Consider the following 27,370-nt stretch of genomic DNA (forward strand, 5'->3'; position numbering starts at 1 on the left):
ACTCTGGGACGCGGTCCTGCTTCTCATGCCAGTTTTCAAGTGTGTCCCCTTGGGTGAGACTGTGTGACATGGTTTTCTCATCTGGAAAATGGGTCGACTGGCCTCCCGGGGTGGTTGTCAAGGTTGGATGAGTGCTTGGAGCGTAGTAATTCCCATGTAAATGTTAGACATCAGCATTAGTTTTCTAAGAATCCCTGCTGAAAAACTATAGGCCACTTAGAATTTTCCCTACTCTAATCCTTGTTATGCTTTTCTATCTCCACTCCAGTTTAGCTCTGATTCAAAGATGCCTCCTCCTCCTATTTATGACTTCCTATTTATACGTCTTGACTCTTCAACAAGATTATAAGTGAATTAAAAGTAATAACAGTGAGAGGCGCCTGGGTGGCTCAGTGGGTTAAGCCTCCAACTCTCGATCTCGGCTCAGGTCACGATCTCTTGGTTCGTGAGATTAAGCCCCGGGTCAAGTTCTGCACTGACAGTGCAGAGCCTGCTTGGGATTCTTTTTCTCCCTCTCTCTCTGCCCTTCCTCTGCTTGCCCGTGCACGCTCTCTCTCTCTCTCTCTCTCGCTTTCAAAATAAATAAATAAACATTAAGCAAAAAAAAAAGTGACACAGTGAGTGTTTACTGTGTGCCGTCCCATTGTCACCCCATTTTTTAAAATAATTTTTTTAACGTTTATATTTATTTTTGAGACAGTGAGAGACAGAGCGTGAGCAGGGGTGGGGCAGAGAGAGAGAAGGGACACAGAATCCGAAGCAGGCTCCAGGCTCTGAGCTGTCAGCACGTGGGGCTCGAATTCGTCAACCGCGAGATCATGACCTGAGCCGAAGTCTGATGTTCAACCAACTGAGCCGCCCAGGCGCCCTGCGTTATTACCCCATTTTACAGATGAGGAGGGAAAGTGCTTGCTCAAGGTCACCCAGCTGGTGGTGGGGCCATGACTGGCACCCAACTCTGAGCTCTCTTGACCTCTATGTCACGTGTCTACTCAAGGCCAGGCCTTGGCTGTGGCAGGGGACACAGCGGGCCGCACGGCCTTTCTTCTTGTAAGGGGATCACAACCGAGGGATCCCCCTTTTGCATTCTCGAGGCTCAGGTCTGGGCCACAGGTGGGGGCCGGTAGGGTTGGATCATATCGGTGTGGAGGAACCTCTGGGATCAGGGAGCGAATCCATGGATATGGAGAGGCAGGCAGGGAGAGCAGGAGGCCCATGAGCGAGCTGGCTTTGGATTCTCACACCAAGTTCTCTCCCAGATCTTGGCCTCGGTGTCACCACCGAGGGGTCTCTGGGTCTCTGAGGGCCCCTCTGATGCTGAAGCTCTAGGATGCTTGGCGGAATCCCTGGTGCCTTCCCTACCTCCTCCAGGTGGGAATTCTGGCGGGCAGGCCACTGACCTGGGAGGGTCCTTGCCGGGCTTAGGCCTGAAGTCACTCGTGGCTCCAGCCTCCCCGGGGGCCTCCCGGCAGTGGTGGAATGTGTGTGTATACCGGATTCTGACCTGGGTGGGAACATGGCGCCTGGGAGACCACTTCTCTAGGTCCATAACCTGGGAGATGGGCCGCCGGCCTCATCGGAGCTCCGTGGCCTGAGGGGCCGGTTATGGGGAGTCAGGGGGGGCTCAGGCTGCTGAGGGGCGATCTTAGTGGACCTTTACTCCTCTAGTTCTGAAAAGCTCGTTCCCTTTCAGTGTCTGGATTACTGCAGAATGTCAGTCAGGACCAAGGGCCGCACCGAAACTTCCTTGGCCTCCTGCAGGTGGCCTCAGCAGGACGTCACGGGACCGTCACCCCTTCAGCTTCCCATCTGGCCCCTCCTGAGGAAAAGGGTCTGCTGGCACCCAGAGGATGGCTGGCCCTGCTCGTTCTGCCCTTCCTTCCTCACAGCCCCAGAGGAGAGCTCTGGGTACCACCCGAGGCGGGACACCCTCCCCCCCCGCCCCCCTCCCCGCCACCACCAGCTTTTCTGGGACACCGTGGCCCTGGCCCCAGCAGCTGAGGAACGTTCCCTGGCATCAGCTGCTGGCTCCCTTCCTCGGATGCTCTGTTCCTGATTAGCACCGTGCAGGGGTGTGTGTGTGTGTGTGTGTGTGTGTGTGTGTGTGTGTGTGACTGGCACTCATCCTTGACCTCCTGGGCCTCCCGCAACCAGACCCCCGGCTTTAGTGGATGAGGCATCAGTTCTTTTTAAAGCACTGACTGAGGCTTGGGATTAAGAAGCAGTGGGAGGGCAGCGCCATGAGTGCCTGGCAGGGAGGGGTCGGCGGGGTGTGGGCCCGCAGGGAACCCCCACCCCCACCCCGCCCTCCCCCGTGGGCGCAAGGCCTGGGCTCTTGGTCCCGCAGCACGGCCTCCCCTTTTCTCCCAAACCCCCCCCCCCCCCAGTCTGCTTTCCCTCCAGGGCATCTGACAGGCAATGCGGCCTCTGCCCCTTTCTCAGGAGGGAAAGAGAAGGACACAGAGGCTGAGGGACTCACGGAACCTGATGGCAGAAAGCTGGGTCCTCTGAGTGAGCCCTGCTCTACCAGCTCCCGAGTCCAGAATTCTGACCCTGCCACTGAGTAGCTGGGGCCACCCCTTCCCGGTCTGGGCCTCGGGCTCCTGCCAGTGAGCCCAGGCTGGACGAGTGCCCTCCTGGCCCTGCAATTCGGGCCTTGAGGGCTTACTCCCTTTCCCTGCCCGCCCGGTGGGCCAAGCAGGCCTCCGCCAGCGCTGCTCCGGCTTCTCGGGACCTGCCAGCGCGCCCGGCCCCTTCCACTTGTCAGGCACCCGCGACGGTCTCTTTTACAGCTTTCACATCACAGAGGGCTCAGCCCAGAGGACCGAGGGCCACGCAGGACAGTGAGAGGGGGCAGGGGTCTCCAGAATCCCCTCCCATTTTTACTCGGAGTGCTGCCTAAGTACGTGTGTACCTCCAGGGTCCTTTCCCAACACACACACACACACACACACACACACACCCGCTTGCTAATGGAAAGCTGAGGGTCTTACTTTCTGAAGGCATCCCTCCCCACCTCTGATCCCTGGAGGTAACTCACAGAAGCAGCTGTGCCCACTTAGGCGTCTCTGGCGAGAAGATTCCAGAGGATGAGAGGGACCTCGGTTCCTTCTTGCCCTGGGCTCAGCAGGGACTGGAAGAAGAATGTGATCCTGGAGCCTGCATGGGCCTTAAATATAGCAGTGCTGAGACAGTTGATGACAATGGATGGGAACTATGGGGGGGGGGGGCACAGAGAGGAGGGGCCGTCCCATCAGGCCAGCGCTGCTGAGGCGGCAGCAACAGGTGGAGCTGTCCCCACCCCCACCCCAGCCTCCGCACACAGCTCCTGCCCTCTGCGTGATCCCTTCTGCCCAGTTCTAGCCCCCACCCCCTAAGTGCCGGAGAAAGAAGGTAACAGCTCTGGCCTGGTCACGGGAAAAGCAGATAAGGGGTGGGGTTGCTGAGGGCTCCGACTGGTGCCTCCAACTGGGGGAAGACCCCCAGCTTCTCCGATCTGATCCCCCTGTGAAAAGTGGACACGTGAGACTGGACACCAGCCATGAAGACAGTGGAAGGAATGTGACCTGAAGCGGGTGTTTCGAGCTTGTACGTTATCACTGGCCGGAATGGAGGCATGTGGCCTCTCGTGCCAGCAGCTACTGGCCCGGCCCTGCCCAGCCACGGTCAGCGGGGATGGGGCAAGGCCCGGGAGGGAGAGGAGGGGGAAGCTACCTCTTCCTGCACCGTCCGCGTCTCTCAGGCTTCCAGAGTGGCCACGACAGGACCAATCTTTCCAGCCTTTGGCACACCCCTCCTGTACCTCGGTTCTTTCCCCCACGTTCATTCACACCCACCCTTCGCCAGGCAGAAGGGAACAACACCCATGATGTGAAGGAATGGGAGGGAAATTTAATCTAGGCAGGGAGACAGGCAGTTAGGGCAGGGGGTGAATCGGGAAGGTACACCCGAGCCAGGTCTCAGGGGTTAAGCAGGTTTGAGGAAGCGGGTGCCGGCTCCGGTCCAGAGAGCACAGTTTCCCACCCCGGCCTCCTCTCGGGACCTCAGGGCGGGGTGGGGGGGAGGGCAGCAACACTACATCTGTCACTTTTCCTAGCGTCTCAGGGTCTACTCATGTGAAAGGGGAGAGAGAGAGAAAGAGAGAGAGAGAGAGAGAGAATGCAACTGAGCTCTTTAGCTACCGTGTTAATCTCCTGCCCTATTTGAAAACCCCTTTCTAGGGGCGCCTGGGTGGCTCAGTTGGTTAAGCGTCCGACTTTGGCTCAGGTCACCATCTTGCAGTCTATGAGTTCGAGCCCCGCGTCGGACTCTGTGCTGACAGCTCAGAGCCTGGAGCCTGCTTCAAAATTCTATGTCTCCCTCTCTCTCTGCTCCTCCCCTGCTCATGCTCTGTCTCTCTCTCCTTCAAAAATAAAAACATTGAAAACCCCTTTCTAAGTATGCCTGTGTCCCCCCCCCCCCCTTCCTCCCTGGCTGCAGTGTTAAAAGCATCTTTTGCGGGGAGAACATTTGGTGGCTTTCTTCCATCTTGTACTCAGTCAACCTCAGACGGCCTTCCCAAGACCCACATGTATACACTCTCCGTGAGGTGTGAGAGTGAATCGGACGTAGAGCAGGGGCGGTGTGGGCTTCTAGGCCAGCAGGAGACAGGCATTTAAACTGCTCCTGGCACCCCCTTCCCCCCAAGGCAGCCTGTGGACCAGGTGGCTGTAGGACCTTAGGGAAGTCAGTTAACCATTCTGGTTCTGTTACCTATACAGTGGCGTCAACTATGCTGGCCTTGCAGTGTGACTGAGAAGGTTCCGGTAGGGAAGGTGGAGCCGGCAGCACGGTGACTGGCACCCACAGAGGCCTGTGAAACAGGAACTCCACTGGCAACTCCACAGCAGTCGGAATGTGGGAGCTCACCCTCCTTCCGTGTGTGGGATTCCCATTCACCCCAGTGATGCCCTCACCCCTCGCGGGGATGTCACCTCAGGGAGAGTCGGATGTGCCGTGAAGTGCACACAGCCAACCCCGCAGGTCACAAGGCTGAGCAGAGGTGAGGCTTGGAATTACATAAACCTGGGTTTGTTTGCTTGTTTATTATTTTAAAAAATGTTTATTTATTTTTGAGGTATGAGAATGCTTCATAATCTTTAAAGTGGTTATTTTTTAAATTTTTAAATGTTTATTTTTTGAGAGAGAGAGAGACAGAGCATGAGCAGGAGAGGGGTAGAGAGAGAGGGAGACACAGAATCTGAAACAGGCTCCAGGCTCCGAGCTGTCAGCACAGAGCCCGACGCGGGGCTCGAACTCACAAGCTGTGAGATCATGACCTGAGCCGAAGTCAGACGCTTAACCGACTGAGCCCCCCAGGCACCCCTAAACCTTGGTTTAAATCCTGACCTCTGGCACCTGCACTCACTCATGGGGGAACCCTGGCCTCCTCTCTGGGCAATACTTATCCTGCAGAATGATTGTAAGAGTCAAACGAGGTTAAAATGCATACATTGCCCGATAAAGTACCTGGCTGGCGCCCAGTGCCCCTCCATATTTCCTTCTCTCCTTTCCTTCTCATCTTCCCCCTTTTTTTGCGTTCCCCGGATGTATGAACATTAAGGACAGTTGTTTAAACGCCCCCAGCAGCCACCCTGAACTTCCATATCACTTTTTCAGACCACAGCCAAACTGTGGTTTTTGGGGGGATGGCTTCACCTGGTGGCCAAGCAGAGTGCTGTCTGGCCCCACGCTTTCTCTCATCACCTCCTTTCTGCCTGCTTGTCTCCCATCCCTCCCTCTGTTGTTCTCCTCCCCACCCCCTCAGTTAATTCCAGGTACTGTTCTTGTCATACTTTCGGTCTAAGAGTATCTTCCTTATGCCGCTTCCTCCTTAGAGTGGGAAAGGAAAACGGGCTCAAGCAGCCCAGGGGCTGAGCAGGGGGCTAGGGTCTCAGGGCTGTGACCCACCAGCAACAGCAGGTGAGGCCATTCCTGTCTCTGTCCCACTTTCTGGAAGCTGGGGTGGGGACAGCGACAGGGGACAAGCCTTGGCCCTGACATGTGGTCATAACATCCTTGTTCAGGCTGACACTCAGACCTGGGAGGGGCACAGAGGGATCCAGCCTCGGGGACCCCAGAGGGGTCTAGTCCCAGGGGACTGGGACTCCTACTTATTCTCTGGGTAGGAGACTCAGGCAACCCCTGTATGTTCCTGGGGCCGGGGGCCTTGAGAGGCCAGAGGTCTGTGGACTTCACAGGTGCATGTGCTACCCGAGTAGCCTGGACCCCCACCCCCACCCAGGGGATGGGTGACTCCAGGGAGGTGATTTGAGGCTGTGGACAGGGAAACTGGTGGTGTGAGGGCATTGTTCCCTCCACCTGCCCGAGAGGAATCGCCAAAGGTGTTTATTAGAAATACAGATGCCCCAGGAGCAGTGGATTTAGCAGGGCTGGGGTGGGGCTGGGGAAGCTGTGTTTACTCCTGGGCCGGGCTCTGCTGTGAACACTGGGCTAGATGGGGCCAGGCTATGGGGAGTCCTGGTAATGGGGTCAGGGCCTAGGACACTCAGGGATGCCAGTGCCTCATCCCAGCTCCAGGGGGCCTCAGACACTCTGCCTTCTAGCTGCTTCCAGCCCTATCTGCAGGTCTGGGCTGCCTGCTTGGGAGACCAGAGACCTCAGTGGGGACAGGGCGTCCTGAGGAGGGTCACAGGGCTCAGAGCCATTCATCTCTCTCCTCAGGCACTCAGACGCCACCCTCCGAGAGTCAGGGAGTAGTTGGGACATCTGTCTGTCACCCTGAGTTGCTTAGAGACCTTCGCAGCCCGGTGAGTCAGAAGAGGTGTTTAGGGCCTAAAAAAATCATCTCTGTGACTCCTCAACCCTCTTACCTGGTGAGAACAGTCAAGCTGTTTCTCATTACTGAACAAGGTGAAGAGAGTCAACCTTTGGCCAAGTTCACCTCAAGGGACAGAAAGCAGACTTGTTTGCAGTGTGGGGGGAGGGGAACAATCATTGGGGCCACCTCAGCGGCTGCTGAGAGAGCGGGCTGGGGTCATCAGGAGGGTGGCCCACCCCTCTGTTATGGAGATATTGGGTCTAGACCAGTGACCCTGAAGATGTTAAATATTAATTACAAACAGATAAGAGCACCAGCACCTGGTGCTGTGTTGTGGGGGGCGGGGGGAGGGTAAGGAAGAGGAGGGGAGACATATCTGGGTACAGAGCAGAGAGGACACTATATTCGGGAAGGTCATGCTCAGGCAACCCGACTTTGGTCCTGTTTCTCAGAAATATTCAGAACGGGCTTCGGGATAGGAGGGTGATGACAGGTCCTGGCCCCTTAAAGACCCCATTGGGGCCCCCTTCTTTAATCCCCGTGAGTCTCATCTCTGAGAATCCAAACCAGCGTGGAAAGTTCCTTCTCGTGATGAGGATGAAAAGCACTAGGTTTGAGCTCCAGCTAAGTCATGGCTTCCGCGGGGGTGCCCCTCCCCGAGTCCCTTCTCTCTGGGCCTCGGTTATCTTATCGCAGGGCTCATCTGAGAGGGAAATGGGACAAAGGACGTGCCAGCCCCCTGCGGCATGAGCAAGGAGCCCTTTCCTTATGTAGGAGCAGGAGCGGCCGTGGGGGCAGAAGGGCAAGAGAGATGTTCACCGCCTCTGGTGAGCTGTCCTCTGGGAACGGCACCCCCACCCTTAAACAACTTCCTCCTGCAACCTCAGCCAGAAGGTTCCCTTTGTCTTCAGACCCTGTTTCCTTCCACCTCCCCCAGATAGCCCAGCCCCTCTGGCCTGGCCCAGAGCAATCCTGAGAAGATGAGGGTGATGTGAGCCCATGAGAAAATGCCCAGCGTGAAGCCACATCCTGGGGGCGGGGGGGGGGGGTGTCACTCACTGTAAAACATCACAACAGGACATTTCCTGGGCACTGTGCATGTGCCAGGCACAATTAAGTACTTTATAGACATTTCGTTAATTTCACCCTTGCCACACCGCCGTGAAGTAGGTGTTATTATCTCCACCTTACAGATGAAGAAACTGAGGTTTCGAGTAGTGATTCACTTGAAGTCAGACAGCTGGTAAGTGGTCAGGCTGGAATTTGAACCCAGATGAGCTCAGTTTCCAAAGCTGTGAAGTAAGTGCACTTTGTTGTTGTGTCTGCTTCAGGGGCCACATGACCCCGTCCGTGTTCCTTACAAACCCTGCTCTCAAGACAGGGTCTGAACCCTCGTCGTCTGCCGGCAGGAAAGGCTTGTGTGTGTCCTCCCTCCCTGGGACCTGCATTCCAGGGGAGGGGGGAAGCCCCCGGCAGGGGGATGAAATTGAGATGGTGTGATTTCAGGCAGTAGCCGGGTTGGAATGAGCCCCGGGCCGCGCCCCTCCTTCGTGCCACCTCGGCCTTGGCAGAGTGCAGGTTGTTCTGGTTCTGCCCAGCCTGCTATGAGGCGTCCTTCCCAGACTCAGTTTCTCAGGATAGGGGAACCACAGAGGAAGTAGAGACCTCACTCTCTGTCCAACTCGTTTACGAATCTGGCCAGGAACGGGATGGGGAACTTGGTGTCCAGCATCTTAGGAGTGGGGGGGCGTTGGATCTCCGTGAAGCCTCCTGCGTTAACTCCCCACACTGCTTCTCCCCTCAGGGCTCTGCTTGCACACGCTCATTTGCATACGATGCATACCCAGAACTCCCAAGCTGCAGTCCTTATCATGCCGTTTTGCTCCAACCATAGCTCACCCATGGCAGGGGCCCCGTGTCCCTCTTTCCTTTGGTTCTTTCAAGGGCACTCACCTGCGGCCGGGCTGCATAGTGTGCAGCATGGTCGGGTGTGGGAGTGACAGCCAGTGATGGGAGGTAGGGCGGGGACAGGGAGGAAGCCCCAGGCCCGCCCTGTTCTCCGCTCAGGCCTCCCACTGCACGGTCAGGGCCAGGTCTCTGAAGAGAGAGTCCAGTTCTGTGGGCTGCTTCAGGTCTGATGCCTGAGGGGCCGGGCTCCGGGCCTCAGTCTCAGATACAGGCTCCTCGTCCTTGGGACACACGAGGGACTCCAGCAGGCCCCAGGGACTTGGTTCCTGGTCTGTGGGGGAACAGGGGAGGGAAGGAGTGTTCAAAGGGAGGGATACAGGGTGGCCCTCGATCTGGACAGAGGAGAGGAGGGGGAGCTGGCCCTTCAGGTACGATGGTGTCCCTAGTTCCCCTCTGTGTAGCACACAGGGGACAGGTACTCTGTCCGTGTGAACTCCCAGATGCTGGTGGAAGGAATTTGCTTCCTGGGGGTCCCCCATATCCAAGGAGGTCACCCCTTGCAGAGAAAGGCCATCGGGGATATACCTTCCAGCTGGTGCCTCTTTCTGGAGCTGACCTTTAGGCCTGAGGTGTTTGGGACTAGAGAGTGTCACAGGTGGGGAGTCTTTGCCAGAACCTTCTACACACATCCCATAGGAAGAAGGCCAGCCGTCTGGAGTCATCTGAGGAGTGTAGGAGGGAGGCTGGACCTCAGAGATGGCCTGTGCCGTGTATGATGGAGGTTTAGCTTCGGGGGTTACTTGAGGTGCATAGGGTGGGGGCCTAACTTCCGGGGAAGCCTGGGGCGCACAGGACAGTGGGGAGAGTGCCTGGTGAGGCGGCACTCCAGAGGGCCGGAGGACGGAAATGTCTGGCTGCCCGAGGTAGGTGATCTCAGACAGGCTGTGCAGTGCTGGGGCTCCCGGGGTCTCCCTGGGCCCGGAGACCTTGACTTGAGAGTACTGGACGGGCTGGGCCAGACTGCTGGGGCTGCTCAGGTCGAAGACAGGGATCAGCACGTGCTCCTGGATGAACCGCAGAGGCTGGAAGGTCAGGACTCGCTGGACGTTCTGTGCAGGGACGACAACAGTCTACCCGTTAGGGCACGTTCGCAGCTCCCTGAGGGTGCCGCGGATAGTTGGGGTCCTCCAAGGAGAGGCAGAGGGGATGGGGTAGACCACCTGGGGCACTTTTCAAAATGCACGTGCCGCACACCCCCTTGGCTTTCCAGAGATTTCTCTGAATGCTGGGCCTCTGTGAAGGGACAGGGCTCCCAGTTGAGGCTTTAGTTGAGGGCCACTTCTAAAGTCTAGGCTATCTGAAGGAAAGAGAGCGGGGCTGTGCTTTCTCGAGGAAGGAGGTAACTCACATTGGGGGTTACCTTGGGGGTATGCTCTCGAGGTGGTGGCCCATACTGTTCATCACTCACGAGTCCCCAAGGGCCTGATATAGGGGGCCGGGTGCAAAAGGATGGGGGAGAAGGGGAGGCAGGGGAGTTCTACAGGAAACGGCTCATCTGGGCTTTGACATTGCGAAATGCCCTCAACTCCTCTGTCCCTCGCATAAACAAGAGCCGGCTCCTAGAGCCCCAGACCCGTCAGGTCGGGCCTCTGCAGCAGGCCCTGTGGCTTTAACAGACAGCCGGCGCTGGCCGCCATATTGGGGCGTGACTTGGGGGGCTTACATAGGGCCTAGAAGCCCTGGCTACACTGGCCCGGATTCCAGGGAGGCCCATTTTGACAGGATGTGAGCTCCAGGGCTCCCCAGAGTACCCACCCGCTGTCAGCCCCTTGTAGCCTGCTCTCCTAGGTTACCTGCCTGGATGTGGATGCTTTCAAGTCACGTGGGTTTTCTTTACCAAGCCCACTGTCCCCCCCCCCCCCCCCCCCCCCGTCGCCAACCTTTCTCCAATACACCCTGCTGGGCCACGTCTTTGTCGGCTTTAGGTTGGAGAAGAGAAAGGAAGTCTAATTTTCTGCACTATGTGCTTCTCCCTCCCCTTCAGGGAGAGCCAGGGGTCCCTGGGCCCATGCCCCTGCTGCTTTGGGGTCCCCCCTGGACCCCTCCTTCCGGCCCCAGGCGCAACTGCTCACCAGGGAGTTGGGAGGTGGAGGTGGCTTGGTGACATATCTGTAGCTCAGGTAGCAGAGCCCTGCGACGAGGAAGCCCATGGAGAACAGGAAGGCGCCCGAGAAGGAGTATGTCCACGTCCGATCTGGGGGGGCGGGGGCAAAGGGGCCAGAGCAGGAAGACTGAGGCTGGGATCTGGTCTGGGCCGGATCCCATGTGGACGCTGCAGGCTGGGTGCTTTCCCTGCCCTGCCCTCTTGGGCCAGGCTTGGGAAGGTCTCTCCTACTCCCAACGTGTGCAGGGCGGGGTCAAGAGCACAAGAAGGGGGCCACATACTAGATGCCTAAGTATCCAGAATTTATAAATCATTCTGACACTAAGTAAAATATGTTGTATGCTCCCACCCCGACGAATATATTTTTCATAACAACCTGGCTCAATGCAGAGCCTGCTTGGGATTTTCTCTCTCTCTCTCTCTCTCTCTCCCCCTCTCTCTCTCAAATAAAAAATAAATTAAAAAAATACATAACAACCTGGAAGGCTAGGTTTGAATTTTGGATTCTTAGATTCCTTGGGAGTCCCCGTGCTGAAATGTGGGGGTGCAGGGAGAGCCTGCCACAGGCCCCTGACCCACCCTGGCTCTATCCCTCTCTGGCAGGGGCCTTGTGTACACGGATGTGGACTCCCCAGCCCACACAGCCAAGCTCATCCATGTGCCCCCCCCGCCAAACAAATAGCCACAAACAAACAGCCATCCTTTGGGCTAAGGGTCTGCACATCAACAGTGTCTCCTCTTGGGAGGAAGGACGCAAGGAACAGATCTGCTAGACTGGACACTCAGGGCATTTGTACAGGGAATTTTGGGGTCCCAGGTACTCAGAGTGTGGTCTAGGAGGTCACAGGCTCCGGGGGAGAATCTGTGCATTTGGACCTAAGGACTCTTCACCTTGTGGGGAGGGTCATGGCCAGAGTATGACCGGAGCAGAGCCTTCTAAAGTGACCTCTGTTGCCTGGGTCTGAGGACAGCCCTACCTCCCTAGCAGGGGGCCGGGGGCAGAGGCAGAAGAGGTTGTGTGGGGGGAGGTGGCAATGGGAGGGGCCTGTCCTCTGTGCCTCCCTACAAAGGTAATGGGCTGGGTGTTTGGGAAGCTCTTGCTCAGGAGGGTCAGGAGGGAGCCCGCGAGGGCACCGCCCTTTCTAAAAGGGAAAGAGAAGGACGACTAAGGGCTTTAATGTAGAGCCTTCTCCCAGTGGTCCTGCATCTTTGAGACTGATGCTGCCAGTTCTTGGCCTGACACACTTCCTGTCACCAGCCCAGGTGGGACCGGTAGGGGGCGTGGTAAGAAAGCAATAGTTGGGGTTTTGTGAAAACTGGTGATTTGTGTTCTCCAGGGGTTTTGACCCTCCAGGCCACCCTCCTTCCATTCCCCCATGTGGTGGGATGCTGATTGCCAGCTGTCAGTGACCTTGACAATTGCTGTGAACCCTGGGAATCTCTGGAGCCTCCATTTCTAGCCCACTTCTCGCCCTTCCCCAGCTCTGACTGTTGACCTCTCTGGGTCAGCTTCCCACCTCAGTGATAACCCTGTCCCCTGTCACACGGTATTCCTCTTGGTGCTCTGGAATGTGGGGTGTTAGAGGTCTGGCTCAGCCACTGACATGCTGAGAATCCTTCTCTCTGCTGCATGACCCTCTCTGGTCTACTATTTATTTTTATTTTTATTAAAAAACTTTTTTTTCACACTTACTCATTTTTGAGAGACAGAGCATGAGTAGGGGAGGGGCAGAGAGAGAGGGAGACACAGAATCCAGAGCCGGCTCCAGGCTCTGAGCTGTCAGCATAGAGCCCAACGCGGGGCTCGAACTGACGGACTGTGAGATCATGACCTGAGCTGAAGTCGGACGCTCAACCGACTGAGCCACCCAGGAGCCCCTCTGGTCTACTATTTATTAAGAATAGGAGCCAGCAATTACTGAACTCTTACTATATGCACGGTGTGGGTGCTCTGCCTATGACATCCTACCAAACATTGAGGGCCAGAGATGCTCCTTTCTTAGGGATAATGAAGCTGAGTCTCAGAAAGCCTAAGTGACTTGGCCAAGGTCACACAGCTGCTCGGTGGAGAACCAGGATTGTCATGTTCAACTACAAAGCTCTCCTCATAGGCACTACACAAGGATGCCTTAGTTTCCCCATCTGTAAAAATTGGATATGGGGTGAAATGACCCCTAGAGTCCTTTCCAGCATCAAGATGCTCACATGTTGCTCTGTGACCCTCCCAGACATCCTGAGAAGTAAAGTGGAAATTCTGGACTCTGGGATAAGACAGACTGCATGATACGGGGTCAAGGGCAGGACCTATCACTCTGAAATGGAAATAAGAGACATAAATGTGCAGTAGAGAGGCCTAGCCAAAAACAAAATTGCAAAGTGCTGGTTAGAGCCCAGGCTTCAAGATTAGATGAACTGACCAGCTGTGCAGTTGCTGGTAAGTTGCTTAGCCTCTCTGAGCCAGAGTTCTGCCTCTGTGAAATGGGGATGAGGCTACCCAACCCACAAGATTGTTATAAAGATTAAATGGGATAATGCATGTAAAGCATTTCACATAGTGCTTGGCAATGGAGTGGGTACTTAATAAATGGCAGGAATTGTTGTTAATATACTTAATTTTGAAGGATAAGGGGACTTCTAGATGTCAGGAAGAAATAGCCAATAAGAAGTGTGACTTATGTAAAAGTATCTACGGTCTTAGAAAAAAAATAAAAGGTATCACATCATGAGCTAGACCGTGTAAGGACAAGCCAATAGAAGGATAAGGGTAGAGGGGGCTGCACATTGGCAGAAAGTGGGGTGGGGCAGGGGTGGGCCAGGAATGGGGGTCATTTGTCTAGTCCATCCAGGGGAAAGAGTCACAAATCATATACATGCTCCCAGCTTGGTGCCTGTACAGTCGGTTTCCTTTTCTAGCTCTGCTCTTGCCAAGTTCTATTCTGGTGTCCCCGTGGCCCTTCCCCAGGAAAGGCTTGCCCCGCGCAAGTGGCCAGTGCTGGCCTTTCGACGAGGCATCTTTTCCCCCGAAAATTAATGCACTGGGACTTGGGTGGAGACAATCAGTCTCTTGTGCATTCTTGGGGCGACTGGTGAGTTGAGTTTCTGAACAACACCGGGGAGGAGAGCTTCCCCGAGGATGATTCTACCGAGCTACAGGCATGCCCTACGGCCCAGCCTCTGGCAGCTGCCTCGCCTCCTCATTAGCACAGAAATCACCTACTGACATCATGAATCTGAACCTGATGACTAAGGAGGAGACTCTTTTTCCAAATCCATCCGACCCACTCCTATCACTTTCATCTTCTCAACTTGCACCATCTCCCTGAGCCAATGACTCAAAACGATTTCTATAGTAGCGTGGTGATGAGAACATGGTCTCCTGAATTCAGCCTTGTTCTATCCCTCACCGCCTGTGTGCCCTTGTGCAGGTTACTTAACCACTCTGAACTTTAGTGTCTTCAGTAAGACAGGGTGATAATCGTACCTGTCTCAGAGGTAGCTCATGAGGATTGTGGTTAGGGGTTCCTGGTCCCTGGCTAGCACTGCAGAATAGCTAGTTCTTGGGGCGCCTGGGTGGCTCCGTCGGTTGAGCGGCCGACTTCAGCTCAGGTCATGATCTCACGGTTGGTGGGTTCGAGCCCCGCATCGGGCTCTGTGCTGACAGCTCAGAGCCTGGAGCCTGCTTCGGATTCTGTGTCTCCTTCTCTTTGCCCCTTCCTCACTTGTGCTCTGTCTCTCTCTGTCTTTCAAAAAAAAAAAAAATTAAAAAAGAAAAGAAATGCTAGATCTTATCACTGTTACTGTTCTTTGACTTTGGAAGATACTGAGGGAACTTTTAATCATCTCTGCTTTCCCTTCTGCAGATTATTTCCCAGTATATCTCACCTGGGTTAATATTAAGGTGGATTTGCCAGGGTGTATACAAAGCTGGTCAGAGAGAGGATATCCAGCAGGTTGGAGGGTAGGGATTAAACACGTTTAATAACAGCCCATCAGCTAACTCAATGATGGATAAACAAACACTGACTTTGGCAATACGCTAATAATCCTTCTGTAGTTTTTGGTGTGCCACCAGACCTCACCTTGGTTAGAGGGAAGAAAGCACAGAGTCAAGATTCGAATTCAGGAGTCCCACCTCCCTCTGGCTCCAGTTGAACTTACCTGGCAAGGTCTTCACTCGGCATGTGTAGGGCTCGCTCTTTCTGACCAAGGCTGGAACAAAAATCCTGACGGTTCCAAGGAACTCTGTGTCGGGGGTCAGGCCAATGAACTCGTATTCCCTCTGCTTGCCTCCAAGGTGCTGAATTTGATAGAGAACTCAGAGTGACTCCTTTTACACACTAGTCTCCGTATGGGGCCCAAGCAAGCCTGTGCACCCCTCTGCCTGGGTTACTGCACTCAGTATGGTCCACCAGCTACCCACACCAAAAGCTGGTGGTTGGTCTGCAATGCTCCATTCCTATTCCCCTACCCTCTGCTTTATCTGCAAACCCAATCGGTCACCGAGCAACACGTGCTTTCACTAGAACAGGATCTGGCCCATGAAGCACTCTCTTTAGGCTAGTTGCTGTTACCATCACCACCTCCACCAACATCACCATTATCTCCCCTTCTCCTAGTTTTTCTCCTCCTCCCCTTCCTCCTTCTTTGTCAAGTATCAAAAACCCTTGAATATCCGTCCCTCTCTTGCCTTCCTCATTGCTTCTGCCTTAATTGGGCCTCAAAAGCTAAGAATTTTCTTCTTCGTTCTTTGCCTTTCAGCTACACCTTCCCCTTTGCAGGCATGTGGAGGCCAGGGTTTAGGGTTATTTTTATTTTTATTTTTGGAGGGGCATGTAAGTGTGTGAAGGAGTATACAAACGGATTTTACAACTCACTGTTTTGTGCAACTCATACGGTTGAAATTGCACACGTTAAATATCGTGTGATACAAGTCCAGCAAGTTGCCAAGGCCCAAGATTCCTCCTTCCCCAGATTTTTTTACTGCCTCCGGCCTGCTTCAGGCCCCACTGTTTCCAGCCCCTACCGTTGCAATAGCCCATAACTTTCTACCCTGACCTCTCATTCACTTTTTTTTAATCTTTTTTTTTTTTTTTAACGTTTATTTATTTTTGAGACAGAGAGAGACAGAGCATGAACGGGGGAGGGGCAGAGAGAGAGGGAGACACAGACTCCGAAGCAGGCTCCAGGCTCTGAGCTGTCAGCACAGAGCCCGACGCGGGCTGTACTCACAGACCGGGAGACATGACCTGAGCCGAAGTCGGACGCTTAACCGACTGAGCCACCCAGGCGCCCCATCTCATTCACTTTCATATTCGATCTCTCTTCTTTTTGCTCCCAGTAATTTATAGCTTCTTTGGACTGACCCTCCCTAAAGCATCAACTGTAAACTCTGGCCAAAATAAAAACCACCTGTAGGCATTAGAGAGTAAGCAAAAGCAGGCAGATACTGGAGAAAGCAGAAAGGGAAAGGCATTAGGTGGATTTCTCATTTTTTAAAATGTCTTTTAGCTTGCGGTGTGGTTTAAACCTAAATAGGAACCTTGTGATCTTACTGGTTTGAATAATAATAGGAGAGAGTTCTGGGCAGTCAGTACAGCTAACAGTGAGGGGAGAGACCGCAGAGAGGACTGGTCCGTAGAGAGGCAGGAGGCCCAAGTTCTGAGTGTAAACCTGGCCCAAGTCCCCGGCTGGCCCCTAAAGTGAGTAGGATAAACGCCACGCAGTCCAGGTAAAGGTCAAAGAATGGGACTGCCATTTTGGAGTTTGAAGCCCAGCCAAGTTACCTGCCTGCTAAAATAAAACAGAACAAGTCAATTACTCTTTGGAAGAAAAGAACAGAATCCAGAGCCCCCCCCCCCCCCCCCCCCCCCCAGTATACCATTCACAACATCCAGGATACATTCTAAAATTGTTAGACAGGCAGAGTAAGAGAAAACGTGATCCATACTCAGGAGAAAAGACAATCAGGGGTGACCTCCTCCAAGATGACTCAAATGTGGCATTAACAGGCAATGATTTTCAAGCAGCTAGTAGAAATACGCTCAAGGAAGTGAAAGAAAATGTGCTAAAACTGAGTGACTAGGAAGTCTCACCAGAATAGGAACTATGAAAATTGGAAACTTTAGAACTGAAAAATACAATATTTGAAATAAGAATCGCACTTGAGTGTTCTTAATAGCAGATGGGAGGTGACAAAAGAGAGAACTCAAAAACAGATCAACAGGATAAGGAGAATTAGCGTGATGGTCACACAACTTTTTGCATGTATTAAAAGCCATTGAGTTGTACACTTTAAAAGGAATGATTTTATGGTATGTGAATTATATCTCAAGGAAAAGGGCCAGGATGGTCAGAATGCTGTCTTCAAGAGATGTACTTTAAATATGAGACAGTGAAATTGACAATAAATGGAGGTAAAAGGATATACGAGGGAGATTAAGTATAAGAAAGCTGGCGAGGCTCTATGAGTAACAGGTGAAGAAGACTTCAATACAAAGAATAATACTGGGGAGAAAAGGACATTTCATAATGATAAAAGGGTCAGTTTAGGCCCCGATGAGGCCGTAACGATCAGAACTGTGTATGTGTTTGATAACGGAGTTTCATGCACACAATGCCTGGCCAGATTGCACAGAGTTAAAGGGAAAATAGACAAATCCAGTCTTAGGTGGAGGTTTTATTTTTTTGTTTATTAAAAAAAATATTTTTGGAGCTCCTGGGTGGCTCAGTCGGTTAAGTGGCCGACTTCGGCTCAGGTCATGATCTCGCGGTCCGTGAGTTCGAGCCCCACGTCGGGCTCTGTGCTGACGGCTCGGAGCCTGGATCCTGTTTCAGATTCTGTGTCTCCCTCTCTCTGACCCTCCCCTGTTCATGCTCTGTCTCTCTTTGTCTCAAAAAGTAAATAAACATTAAAAAAAAATTAAAAAAAATATTTTTAAAATCTTTATTTATTTTTGACAGAGAGAGAGAGAGAGAGACAGACAGACAGAGCATGAGCAGGGGAGGAACAGAGAGGGAGGGAGACACAGAATCCAAAACAGGCCCTAGGCTCTGAACTGTCAGCACAGAGCCCGACGCAGGGCTCGAACTTACAAACCACGAAAGCCTGACCTGAGCCAAAGTTGGACACTTAACTCACTGAGCCACCCAGGCACCCCTGGGTGGAGATTTGAATACTCTCAGCAATTAAAAGAACAGTAGACCTTCCCCAATCAGGAAAGACATACAGCATGTAACACTACCAGCCGCCTTTATCTGATATATTTATAGAGCGCTCTATCAAGCAATGGTAAGATAGACATTCTTTTCAAGCACACATGGATCACTCACCCAGATGGGCCATATGCTGAGCCAGAAAACAAGTTTCCATACATTTAAAAGGACCGCAAACACACAGAGTATGTTCTCTGGCCACAAACTGAATTAAGTTGTAAGTAAGATATTCAGTAAAAACCCAAATATCTCCCCACAAGGAGTGTGAGAAGGACTCTTCCTGCTCAGTAATCTCTAACTGCTCCCCTGACTGTGGAAATAAATAGAACTTCTCTGTCCACCACCCAGGTTTACCTCCCGTGGCTCGTCTACCTCAGTGGTTGTCCCACTTTAGGGTGGGGAAGAAGCCCTTGGGTTGTTCACTGAAAATTCAGATCCCAGACAGGCAAGTACAGAATTTCAGTGAGTAGATTGGAAGGAGGCTGCATTTTAAATAAATACTGCAGGAGAGTCTGATGCAATCGATTGGGGGCCACGTTTTGAGGAACAGCCCCCGCGCTCCAGCCAAACCGGGCAATTTGGTGCTTGTCGGTAGGGCTTTAAGTTTTCTTGCTTCTGTCTCCGGTCATGGTGGGGCAGCCTAGGCCAGTGAAGGGAAAATGTGGGCTCTGAACGGAGCTGGATAGGAATCTTGACTATGCTATTATTTGCTGAACAATCTTGAGCGAGTGCCTGAACCTCTCTGAGCCTCTGTTTTCTCGTTCAGAAAATGGAGATAATAGCACCTACCTCCTAAGGTTATGGTAAAGACTAAGGGATATCAGAAGCATGTATTCCTTGGCACATCTCAGAAATTGGCATTGGCACCAGAAAGTTCTGGGAGTTTTTCCAGAACTCTTTGAGCTGCCATTTCCCCCCTCCCCTCCCCACCCCTGCTCTACCACACACGATACCCTTATTTTCCTCTTTCTAGAACTATCTGAATTCTTATTTTTGCTTCTTCTTCATCTACTAGGTTATAAACATCTTGGGTGCAACAATAGTCATTCAATGGAATCATGGACTCGTGGCACCTGCTGGGAGAAAATACCACGTGTTTCCTGGATATAAAAGAAATACCTTGTATATGATTTGACCCTTTATACCCTTGCTTTCTACCTTTCCTTGTCAGTGATCTTAAGATACTGCCTGTATCCAGTTACTGAAAATAGAGGAGAACCAGCAAAAAGAACTGCAGCAGTGGAAATAGAGTCCAGCATTTTCTAAAGCGGACACGTGAAGATGTTAATAGAGGTTGCTCTCCAGGATGTTATAAGGCATTAGGCAAAAGATAAAGTTAAAAAAAAAAATCATGCAAAGTAAAAAGAGCTTCTCTGGTCAAGAAATTTGAGAGAAGTTGTATTCAATGAATCAAAACTGAAGACTTGGCTTTGCAGGACTTGTCAGAGACTTTAGTGCTATTGTGTATGTGGTCTACAAGAAGGAGGGCTGTGTTTCAGAGAATGCTAAAAAATACGTATATATAGAAAACACATCTCCTTTCTACTTAAAGCGATGCAGATCTAATTGAGAGGGAAATGAGTTTCCAAGGCAGGGAAGGACCAGGGAGACATATACACTTACCATCTGGTAGGTGTGGTTGACCTGGAGCTCTAAGTGGTAGGACAGGTCAGGGAAGACGTCCTCCAGGGTTAGCCGGTGGCCATCCCCTGTGTGGATAGGTGTGGTGGTGGGATGGACAATCATCTGGATGGATCTCACCTTGGGGATACAGGTCACATTGGGTGGTTTGATGGTAGCTAGAAGGGGGAGAAGGAAACGCAACAAAGAAAGCGCTAGAACCAGCCAGTAGTGTCTGAGACTGCCCCGGACCCTGGGACGGGACTGACTGCTTCCCTTCTCCTCCCACCCCAACCCCAGCTATGCTCTGAAAGCATCAGCTACACAAACTCATGAGAAGACAAAAGTTTTGCAAGCAACTGGTGTTTGGGGTTGAGGTTGGCAAAAGGGTGCCCAGGGGTGAGTGGGAAGAACCCAGGGAGAGGGGCAGTGGCCCCCTAGATTCACCATGACCTTACCCCTGCCTTCTCAATCCCCACCTCGAGTCTGGCCAGAGCACCCTTCCCCAAGTCTATTGGCTATGACAGCTTTGGGGACTGATGGCTCAACTACATAACCTAAATAATGTTTGGGGGGCCTCAAATTATTGATTCGGCCTCAAAGGCCAGACCTAAGACTTCAATCTCGTTCAAGACAAAATTTTCCCAATAACCAAATAACCCTTAGGGGTTTACAGACCTCTTTAAGAATTTGATGAACTCTATGGAACTTCTCTTCCCCAAAATGTACCTACAGATACGAATATTTTATGCTCGATTTTAGGGATTCATGAACCCTACTCCTCCTGAAGCTAACTTATAAAAATCCCTCAAGGGTCCATTGACCCACCAAGATCAAAAACATCTGAACTAGAAGAATGTGAACTTCAGTTTTGTTTATAAAAAACTGAGTTAAAAATCCTCAAAAAGGGAAGGAGGGAAGTAAATGAAGACTACCTCCATCGAATAGATCATTTTGCAGCCATGAGATGTCCACGTCGTGGAAAAATGCTTAACAACACGGGCAAACGTTCCTGATAGCATTCTATGAAAAACACCTGCCAACCAGGTTATGAAAGAGTAGAAAGGGTCCCTAGCAACTATGTTTATGTTTAAGTGTTCAGATTCTTTTGGGCTACTTTCATTTTTGTTTGTGGATTTCTATATTTTCCAGATTTTCTGCAGTAAATACGTATTAATTGGACAAGCCGAGAAAAAATAACTTGTTTAATTTTACTTTTTAATTTTCTTGGACAGCCACACGGCTGTTAAGTCAGTAAGTGAACATCACCACCTGCTTAACTTGTGTGGGGAGTTTGGCAACTCCTACTCCATTCATTCATTCATTCATTCATTCATCAGTTATGTATTAATTCCCACGTGCCAGGCCCTATGCGAAGGACCGAGAATACAGGGGATTCCACGCCTCCACATGGAGTCCGTGTTTCACTGGGGAAGGCAGATGCTATACACGTAAGCAAATGGTGACATGAGCTGTCGAGACAATGAACAGTTGACTGTGGCAGAGAATGACAGGTGGAGGTGTAGTGAAATGAGGTCACTGGGGCCGTGAGCGGGGACGCCCACTTAGGAGGTGATATTGAGGCAGAGACCAAGACCGAGGACCGGAAAAGAGTCCAGGCCAGAGTAGGGCGCTGAGTTAGGAGGCCTTGGGTGTAGTCAAGAGGCGAGGTGAAGGCGACTGACCTCGGGAGGTCGGGATGGAGCTGGAGGAAGATGAACAGTGCACATGGGATGCTCTGTAGTTGCGGCTACCTTCCCTAAAAGCCACGTCTCTAACGGCCCCCCAGAGCCCTCCTGGGCCGTCCCCCTCCCCTTCCCTGCAGTGAGGGGCGCCCACTCACTGTGATACAGGGAGCTGAACCGGTCGGTCATCTTGGTGGCCGACGGGCCTCCGGCGCTGATCGCAGTTACGCGGGCATAGTAGTGCTCCGTGGGGTTGCCCGTCTCCAAGGTCAGGTTGCAGGATTTCCGGGTGATCCGTTGGCAGCCCTCCTTTGCCAGCCACTCTCTCTCTCCGTACCTGGAGGCGAGGGAGGGACCGGAGCACACGTTCAATGAGCGGGCCTGGCACTGGGCCCGTGGTTTATTAATAATGATAACGATATCTAGTATTTACTTCGCGTATTCTGTGTCCCAGGCCCCTTATGCGGATGATCTGTGAGTCCTCACGGTGATCCCGTGAGGTTCACATATCATTCTCCCGCCTTTTCGAATAAGGAAGCTGAGGCTTAAAGAGGCAATATCTGGGCAGGTGTTTGGAGCTCACGCCTGGGGAGCCGGGATTTGAACTCAGCCAGCCTGAGTTCATATTCTGGGCTCGTCGTCACCAAAAGCCTTTGAGGAAGGCACTGTTATCCCCGTTTGACAGATGAGGGATCGGAGGGGCAGAGAGGGGAAGTGGCTTGCCACGGGATAAAGTGGCAGGACCAGCAACGGAACCCGGGTTTGCAGACCCCTGAGCCCACGTCAACCTCCTCCCCTGCATGGGAAGGGAGATGGGCAGGAATGAGGGCACGGCCTCGAGGGGGTGGGCATGACTTTCTGTTGAGCTAGTCTCACTGATGAGAATAAAACCACTATTGGTAGCTTATTATTTTCCAGGCACGAGTGTTCGTGGGTCTATCTTAATTAATCTACCTAACAATCCAATGATGAAGGTCCTCTCACTTTACGGATGGGGACACAGGCTTGGTGCCCATCGCCCAAGGTTATAAAGGCGAGAGCCGGCCAGTCTGACCCCGGAGCCTGGAATTTTAACCATCACCATATCCTCCCTTTGCAAAAGAAACCACAAAGCAGCAAAGCTCTATCTGGCAGGCGGTGGTGCAGGCTGTATAACACCGGGTGGGGGTGTGGGGACATACCGCACAGGGGGATTTTCTCGGAAGGGTCGGTTTCAGAGCAGAATCAAAAGAGGTCATGTGGAGAGGGAAGCCTACTTTTTATACTCAACACTGTAGACCGTGTCTGGGGCGCTCTCCGGCCTGCTGTCCCACGTCAGGATGTTTTCGAAGTTGCTGGACTGGAATTTTACGTGTTGAAGAAGATCCGAGGTGTCCTCAGCCACGTGAGCTGCAGGAAGCGGGGAAGCAGCGTGAGGAGATGGGCACGAGGACCCTGCCTCCAGCCTCCCAACAAGCCGTCCGATGAGGGGTCCTACTCACCAGAGACTCTGCAACGGACCATCACCGCTCTCCTTCACTTCTTTTTCTATTCTTTACTGAGCTACTTTTATTGTTGTTATTATTATTTATGATTATATTCAGTATTCATTATATATTATTGTATTTACTATTTTCATTCTTCACATCCCATAAAATTCGCCGTTTTATTTTATTAAAATTTTTTTTTTAATGTTTATTTATTTTCGAGACAATGCGAGAGACAGAGTGCAAGCCCCGGAGGGGCAGACAGAGGGAGACACAGAATCCGAAGCGGGCTCCAGGCTCCGAGCCGTCAGCCCAGAGCCCGATGAGAAGGGGCTCGATCTCACGAACTGTGACATCATGACCTGAGCCGAAATCAAGAGTCAGTCGCTTAACTGCCTGAGCCACCCAGGCGCCCCTCAGAGAGGTTTCTTTGCTCAGGGTCACAGTTAGTATATGACAGAGCCTGCAGGACTCATCAGAGTGCTAGACTGGTCATGGGGGGATACAGGAGGGCAAGGAGGGGACAGCAAAGGGCCAGAGCCCCAAGAAGAGGACCAGGGAGGGACCACTGCCCCTGAAGCAATTTTTACTATAAATGAGAGCCTTCACTTCCAAAGCTCTTCTCTCAGCCCTCCACGCTTGGTCTGTGGAAAGGAAGAGGGGCGCAGGAAAATGGCAGCCGGAACTGACAGCTGGCTCTGAGCGTGCTCAGAAGGGCCTGGTTGGCTGGGGTGGGAAATAAACAGGTGCGGACCCACTTGCGCCAAGGTCTTGGGGCCTTGTGTACATATGTGTCTTTGATGTGTGTGTGCCTCCACCCACCCTGGACGTGACCATGACCACAACAGGCCCAAGGAGTGGGTTGTTATTTAGTCCCCACTCTGAGTCTACATACGATATTTCTGCAAGAGGGGTTCATGGGCTTAGGAGGCGCCTGAGAGGGTGGGAAAGAGGGTTAGGACAAACCTGACCCTGCTGTGCATCCACTGGCAAGGTCTAAGGACGCATTCCTCTTTGGACCTGGGTTGGTCAGTCCCAGCAGCTATAGAGATCTTTGTGTTCCAGGTTTCTTGGAGCTCTCAGAACAAGGCCTAGGGGTCTGGGGGTGCAGGGGGGTGTCTTACTGCTTCTAGCCAATGTGGTGGCTATGCTATTGGGCCCCAAGGTGTGGCTGACATCTTGTTTGGATCTGAGTCTGGGCAGAATTGGGGTCTGTTCTGGAGGGAGTGAGCGATCCTGGATTCAGGGCTGGGTCTTAAGTTGAGGGAGGGAGTCCAATTTGAAGTCAGAACTGAATGGTGGCTTCTGGTGGGGTGGTAAAGGTAGGGCAAGGTGGTAAAGGAGAGGGCGAGGGTGGATATGAGAGAAGGTCAGGGTCTGTCTGGGGTGTCTAAGCCACCCCTCGTTAGGGGCTACAGTGGAAAGGTTGCTGGCTGGGGTCAGTATGCTGGTGGGCTAGTTGGGTTGGAGGGAGCCTGGTGGCTGAGGCTGAGACTTGCTTGGGAGGTGAGGGGCCCAGGCTGGGAGGAGGTTGGCACCGTTTTTTAGGAGGGAACTGAAGTTGGCTTCCAGAAATGAGGTGGATGGACCTTGGCTGCATTCTTCTTTTAGGGGGGATTGAGGGCTAACAGGATCTCTCCTCTCCTCTTACCTCACTCATTTCTTTTTCTCCTCAACTCCATCATGCGTTCCCCAACCTGTGTTGTGTCTGCACTTCCTGGGTGAAAGTCTACATTGTGAAATCCTGGACACCCATGTGTTGTCTAGAAACTGACAGACCGGTAGCCTCTAGAAAAGGAAGTTCCCACGTTTGCTTGGAAAAACAATTTTATGTCAACAAGTCAGAAGCTAAGGAAAAATGAACAAACAAAAACAATTCAAAATATTCTGGAATCAGCCTCAGAATGCTAGGGCAGAGGAGACCTGGGTCCCAGAGAACCTTCTTGGCTCTGAACAACTCCTAAGACTGTTTCCCTTCGGTCCCCATCTGAAAGGGTCAGGAGCTTGTAAGACTTCCAATCAGAATGGAGTCTTCGGGGGAGGCGACAAGTCTTCCTCACTCATCAAGGGCGCAGCGTGTTGGGAATACCCATCTTGATGCCGGAGTTGGACAGACTGGGGGGGCCCAGGTGGCAGCCGGAAGCACTGTGGATCCCACCGGCTTACGCAGGGGACAGGGACAGCAGCAGAGGGGGCTGGGAAGCCCCGGCTCTTTATGGGCTTTATCCTGCACTTGAGCCAGAAAGGACCCTGCAGGGACCCTCCCTCCCGCTCTTCAGTCAGCACTATGCATTCACTTCCTGGGAAAGTTCCCTGAATTGTACTACCCCTCTCCTGGAGCAGAGACACAATCTGGGATCTCACACATCTGTTTGAAATTTCTCTCTAGCGGTAAATCAAGAAACCGATTTTATTGGGTTTGGAAACCATGCCTTCTAGTTCTGTTTTCAAAGGGTGTTTTAAGACCCGTTAACGCAGCAGGCCTGGCTGTTGTGGGACAAAGCGCTCTCTGGGATCTAGAGTGAGGGGCCGGAAGAGCCCCCCAGCCCCAGAGGTGAGGAGGGAAACAATGGCCGCACTCGAGTTTTGTCCCTCTGTTGTTCTCCCACCTCCCCTTGTTGGGCCAGTGAAAGCCAGAAGCAGAGGAAGGGACCATACAGCTATCAGAATGATTCGAGTGGTCCAAGGAGGTCTGCCTCCCTCGGGCCAATTCTCTAACCACTGAGGTGAGGGGATCTGGCACCCCCAGTTCAGACAGCTGGCTACATCCCTAAGTTTAGAGGTTAGTTGAGTCTCCAGAAGAACCCAGGGTCTGAGGGGCCCTCGCATCCTCTCCCCAGTACCCTGAGGTTTCCCCCAGTTCTCCAGGGAAACATATCATCCAGTTCAGCCCTAGTGGAGAGGAAACAGAAACTGGCTGGGATGGGGGAAAAGACCCCAATCAACCCTCCCGGGTGTCGGGGGAGGTGGTGGGGGGGAATCTGACCACAGGGTGATGGGCACTCACCGGCCAGGGATCCCGCGGCCAGGATGGTCAGTAGCGTCCTCATGGGGCTGGGCTCAGGGCCCTCTTTTGGCCTCCGCTCTGGGCAGAGCACGGTTGGAAGACTGAGAGGCTTTGCCGCCTTGGCATCAGGCTCCACCCAGGTGCAGGGGTGGGGAAAGATGGGAGGGTGGGGCCAGAGCAGGGGGAACGAGGTGCAAAGGTGTCTGGTCTGTAAGCTTCAGAATTCCAGGTCCTGGGCGGGATCCGAGGGAGTTCCTTTCCTAGTTGCAGAGAACAGTAATAGCGACAGGCCAGCTTGTTTATCTGGTCTGGTGGCTGATTCAACCCAGGCTGTTCAGTGCTTTATCAGGAAGCTAAGAGACAAAAAAAAAAAAAAAAAAAAAAAGGCAAAAATAATCCATGACACGCAGCCCCATCGGACAGCAATTTGGCACTGTGTCTCAAAAACCTGCAACATGCGGGTAACTTTTGCCCCAGAAATTTCCTTCTCAGGAATTTATCCTGAGGACAATCACTGGAGCAGACAAGGAAGGGAACAGGAAATATGTTCCAGAATGTTCCTGGTGGCAAAGGAAAAGCTGTGACTCCTTGGCTTTGTTCTGGCAGGAGGAGACAGAGGAAACCATTTTCTCCTTGTTGCTGGGCCTCAGGGAGGCTGGAGGGACCTGGACGCTGTTCAGGGTGGACCTGATCAGAGATCTGTGCTCCTGGGAAGAGTTTGGCTCTCCCCGGCCACACAGCAGCAGGCCGAGGCCCAGAGCAGGAGAGCTGGCTCCTAAGGCAGCCAGTGGAAGCATCCAGAAGCCTATGGCTTTTGGATGTCGTAGGCTGTGATACCCAGCAATCTGTATTTAAGTTTTTCTTAAAAACAATTGTTAGAATTGTTTCCTTTCTATCAGCTTTGAGTCTTTGGTAAAGTTGGTTTGCCAAAACAGCCAAATCTCAGCAATACAAGAATGTGGGACTATCTAGACTTCATTTCTAATAGGAAATAGTAAAAAAGAAAGAAAGAAAGAGGAAGAGCCTCCATATGCTCCACAGGAGAGGGTTTTCTAAATGAATAATGATATGTCTGAAAACGCAAGCTGAGCACAACCTCGCATGTGAATGGTGCTGGAGAAAATGTTTGGTGGCCGAAGACTCCCCATATTTTGTCAAATGAGAGCGAGCATGGCCTATACTATGTACGACACAAGCCTGGTTAAAACAAATACACACAGAGAGGGGGAGAAAGTCTTAAATGATATGATTGTAATATGGAAATATTCATGGAATTGTCTCTGGGTGGGAGTAGAATTACAGGTGATTCTTATTCTCTTTCCTTTGCTTATCTGCACTTCCTAAAGTGCTTATAGGCAAGAATTTTTTTTTTTTTTATATTAAGGAAAAGCAAGGCTACTGAGCAAAACAAAAATACATTAAAGAAATGCGTTGAGCTAGGCTGTACCCACCTCCTGCAATTCCCTTTCCTCTCTCTTAGCCAGACTC

The 27,370-nt window shown here is 52.3% G+C and overlaps 1 protein-coding gene across 1 annotated transcript; it reads right to left on the reverse strand.

The window, feature by feature from the left end:
• Positions 1-7,913: 7,913 nt before the first annotated feature.
• On the reverse strand, positions 7,914-26,201 carry IL22RA1 (interleukin 22 receptor subunit alpha 1). Its single transcript, XM_042951520.1, has 7 exons — positions 25,883-26,201; positions 22,666-22,798; positions 21,568-21,746; positions 19,728-19,903; positions 15,051-15,189; positions 10,861-10,982; positions 7,914-9,837 (listed from the first exon to the last, which is right to left on the reverse strand). The coding sequence occupies exons 1-7, from the start codon at positions 25,923-25,925 to the stop codon at positions 8,884-8,886; spliced, it is 1,746 nt and encodes a 581-aa protein (XP_042807454.1). The 5' UTR covers positions 25,926-26,201; the 3' UTR covers positions 7,914-8,883.
• Positions 26,202-27,370: the final 1,169 nt, after the last annotated feature.

This window comes from Panthera leo, chromosome C1 (assembly GCF_018350215.1).
Source record: "Panthera leo isolate Ple1 chromosome C1, P.leo_Ple1_pat1.1, whole genome shotgun sequence".
NCBI classification, from domain to species: Eukaryota; Metazoa; Chordata; class Mammalia; order Carnivora; family Felidae; genus Panthera; species Panthera leo.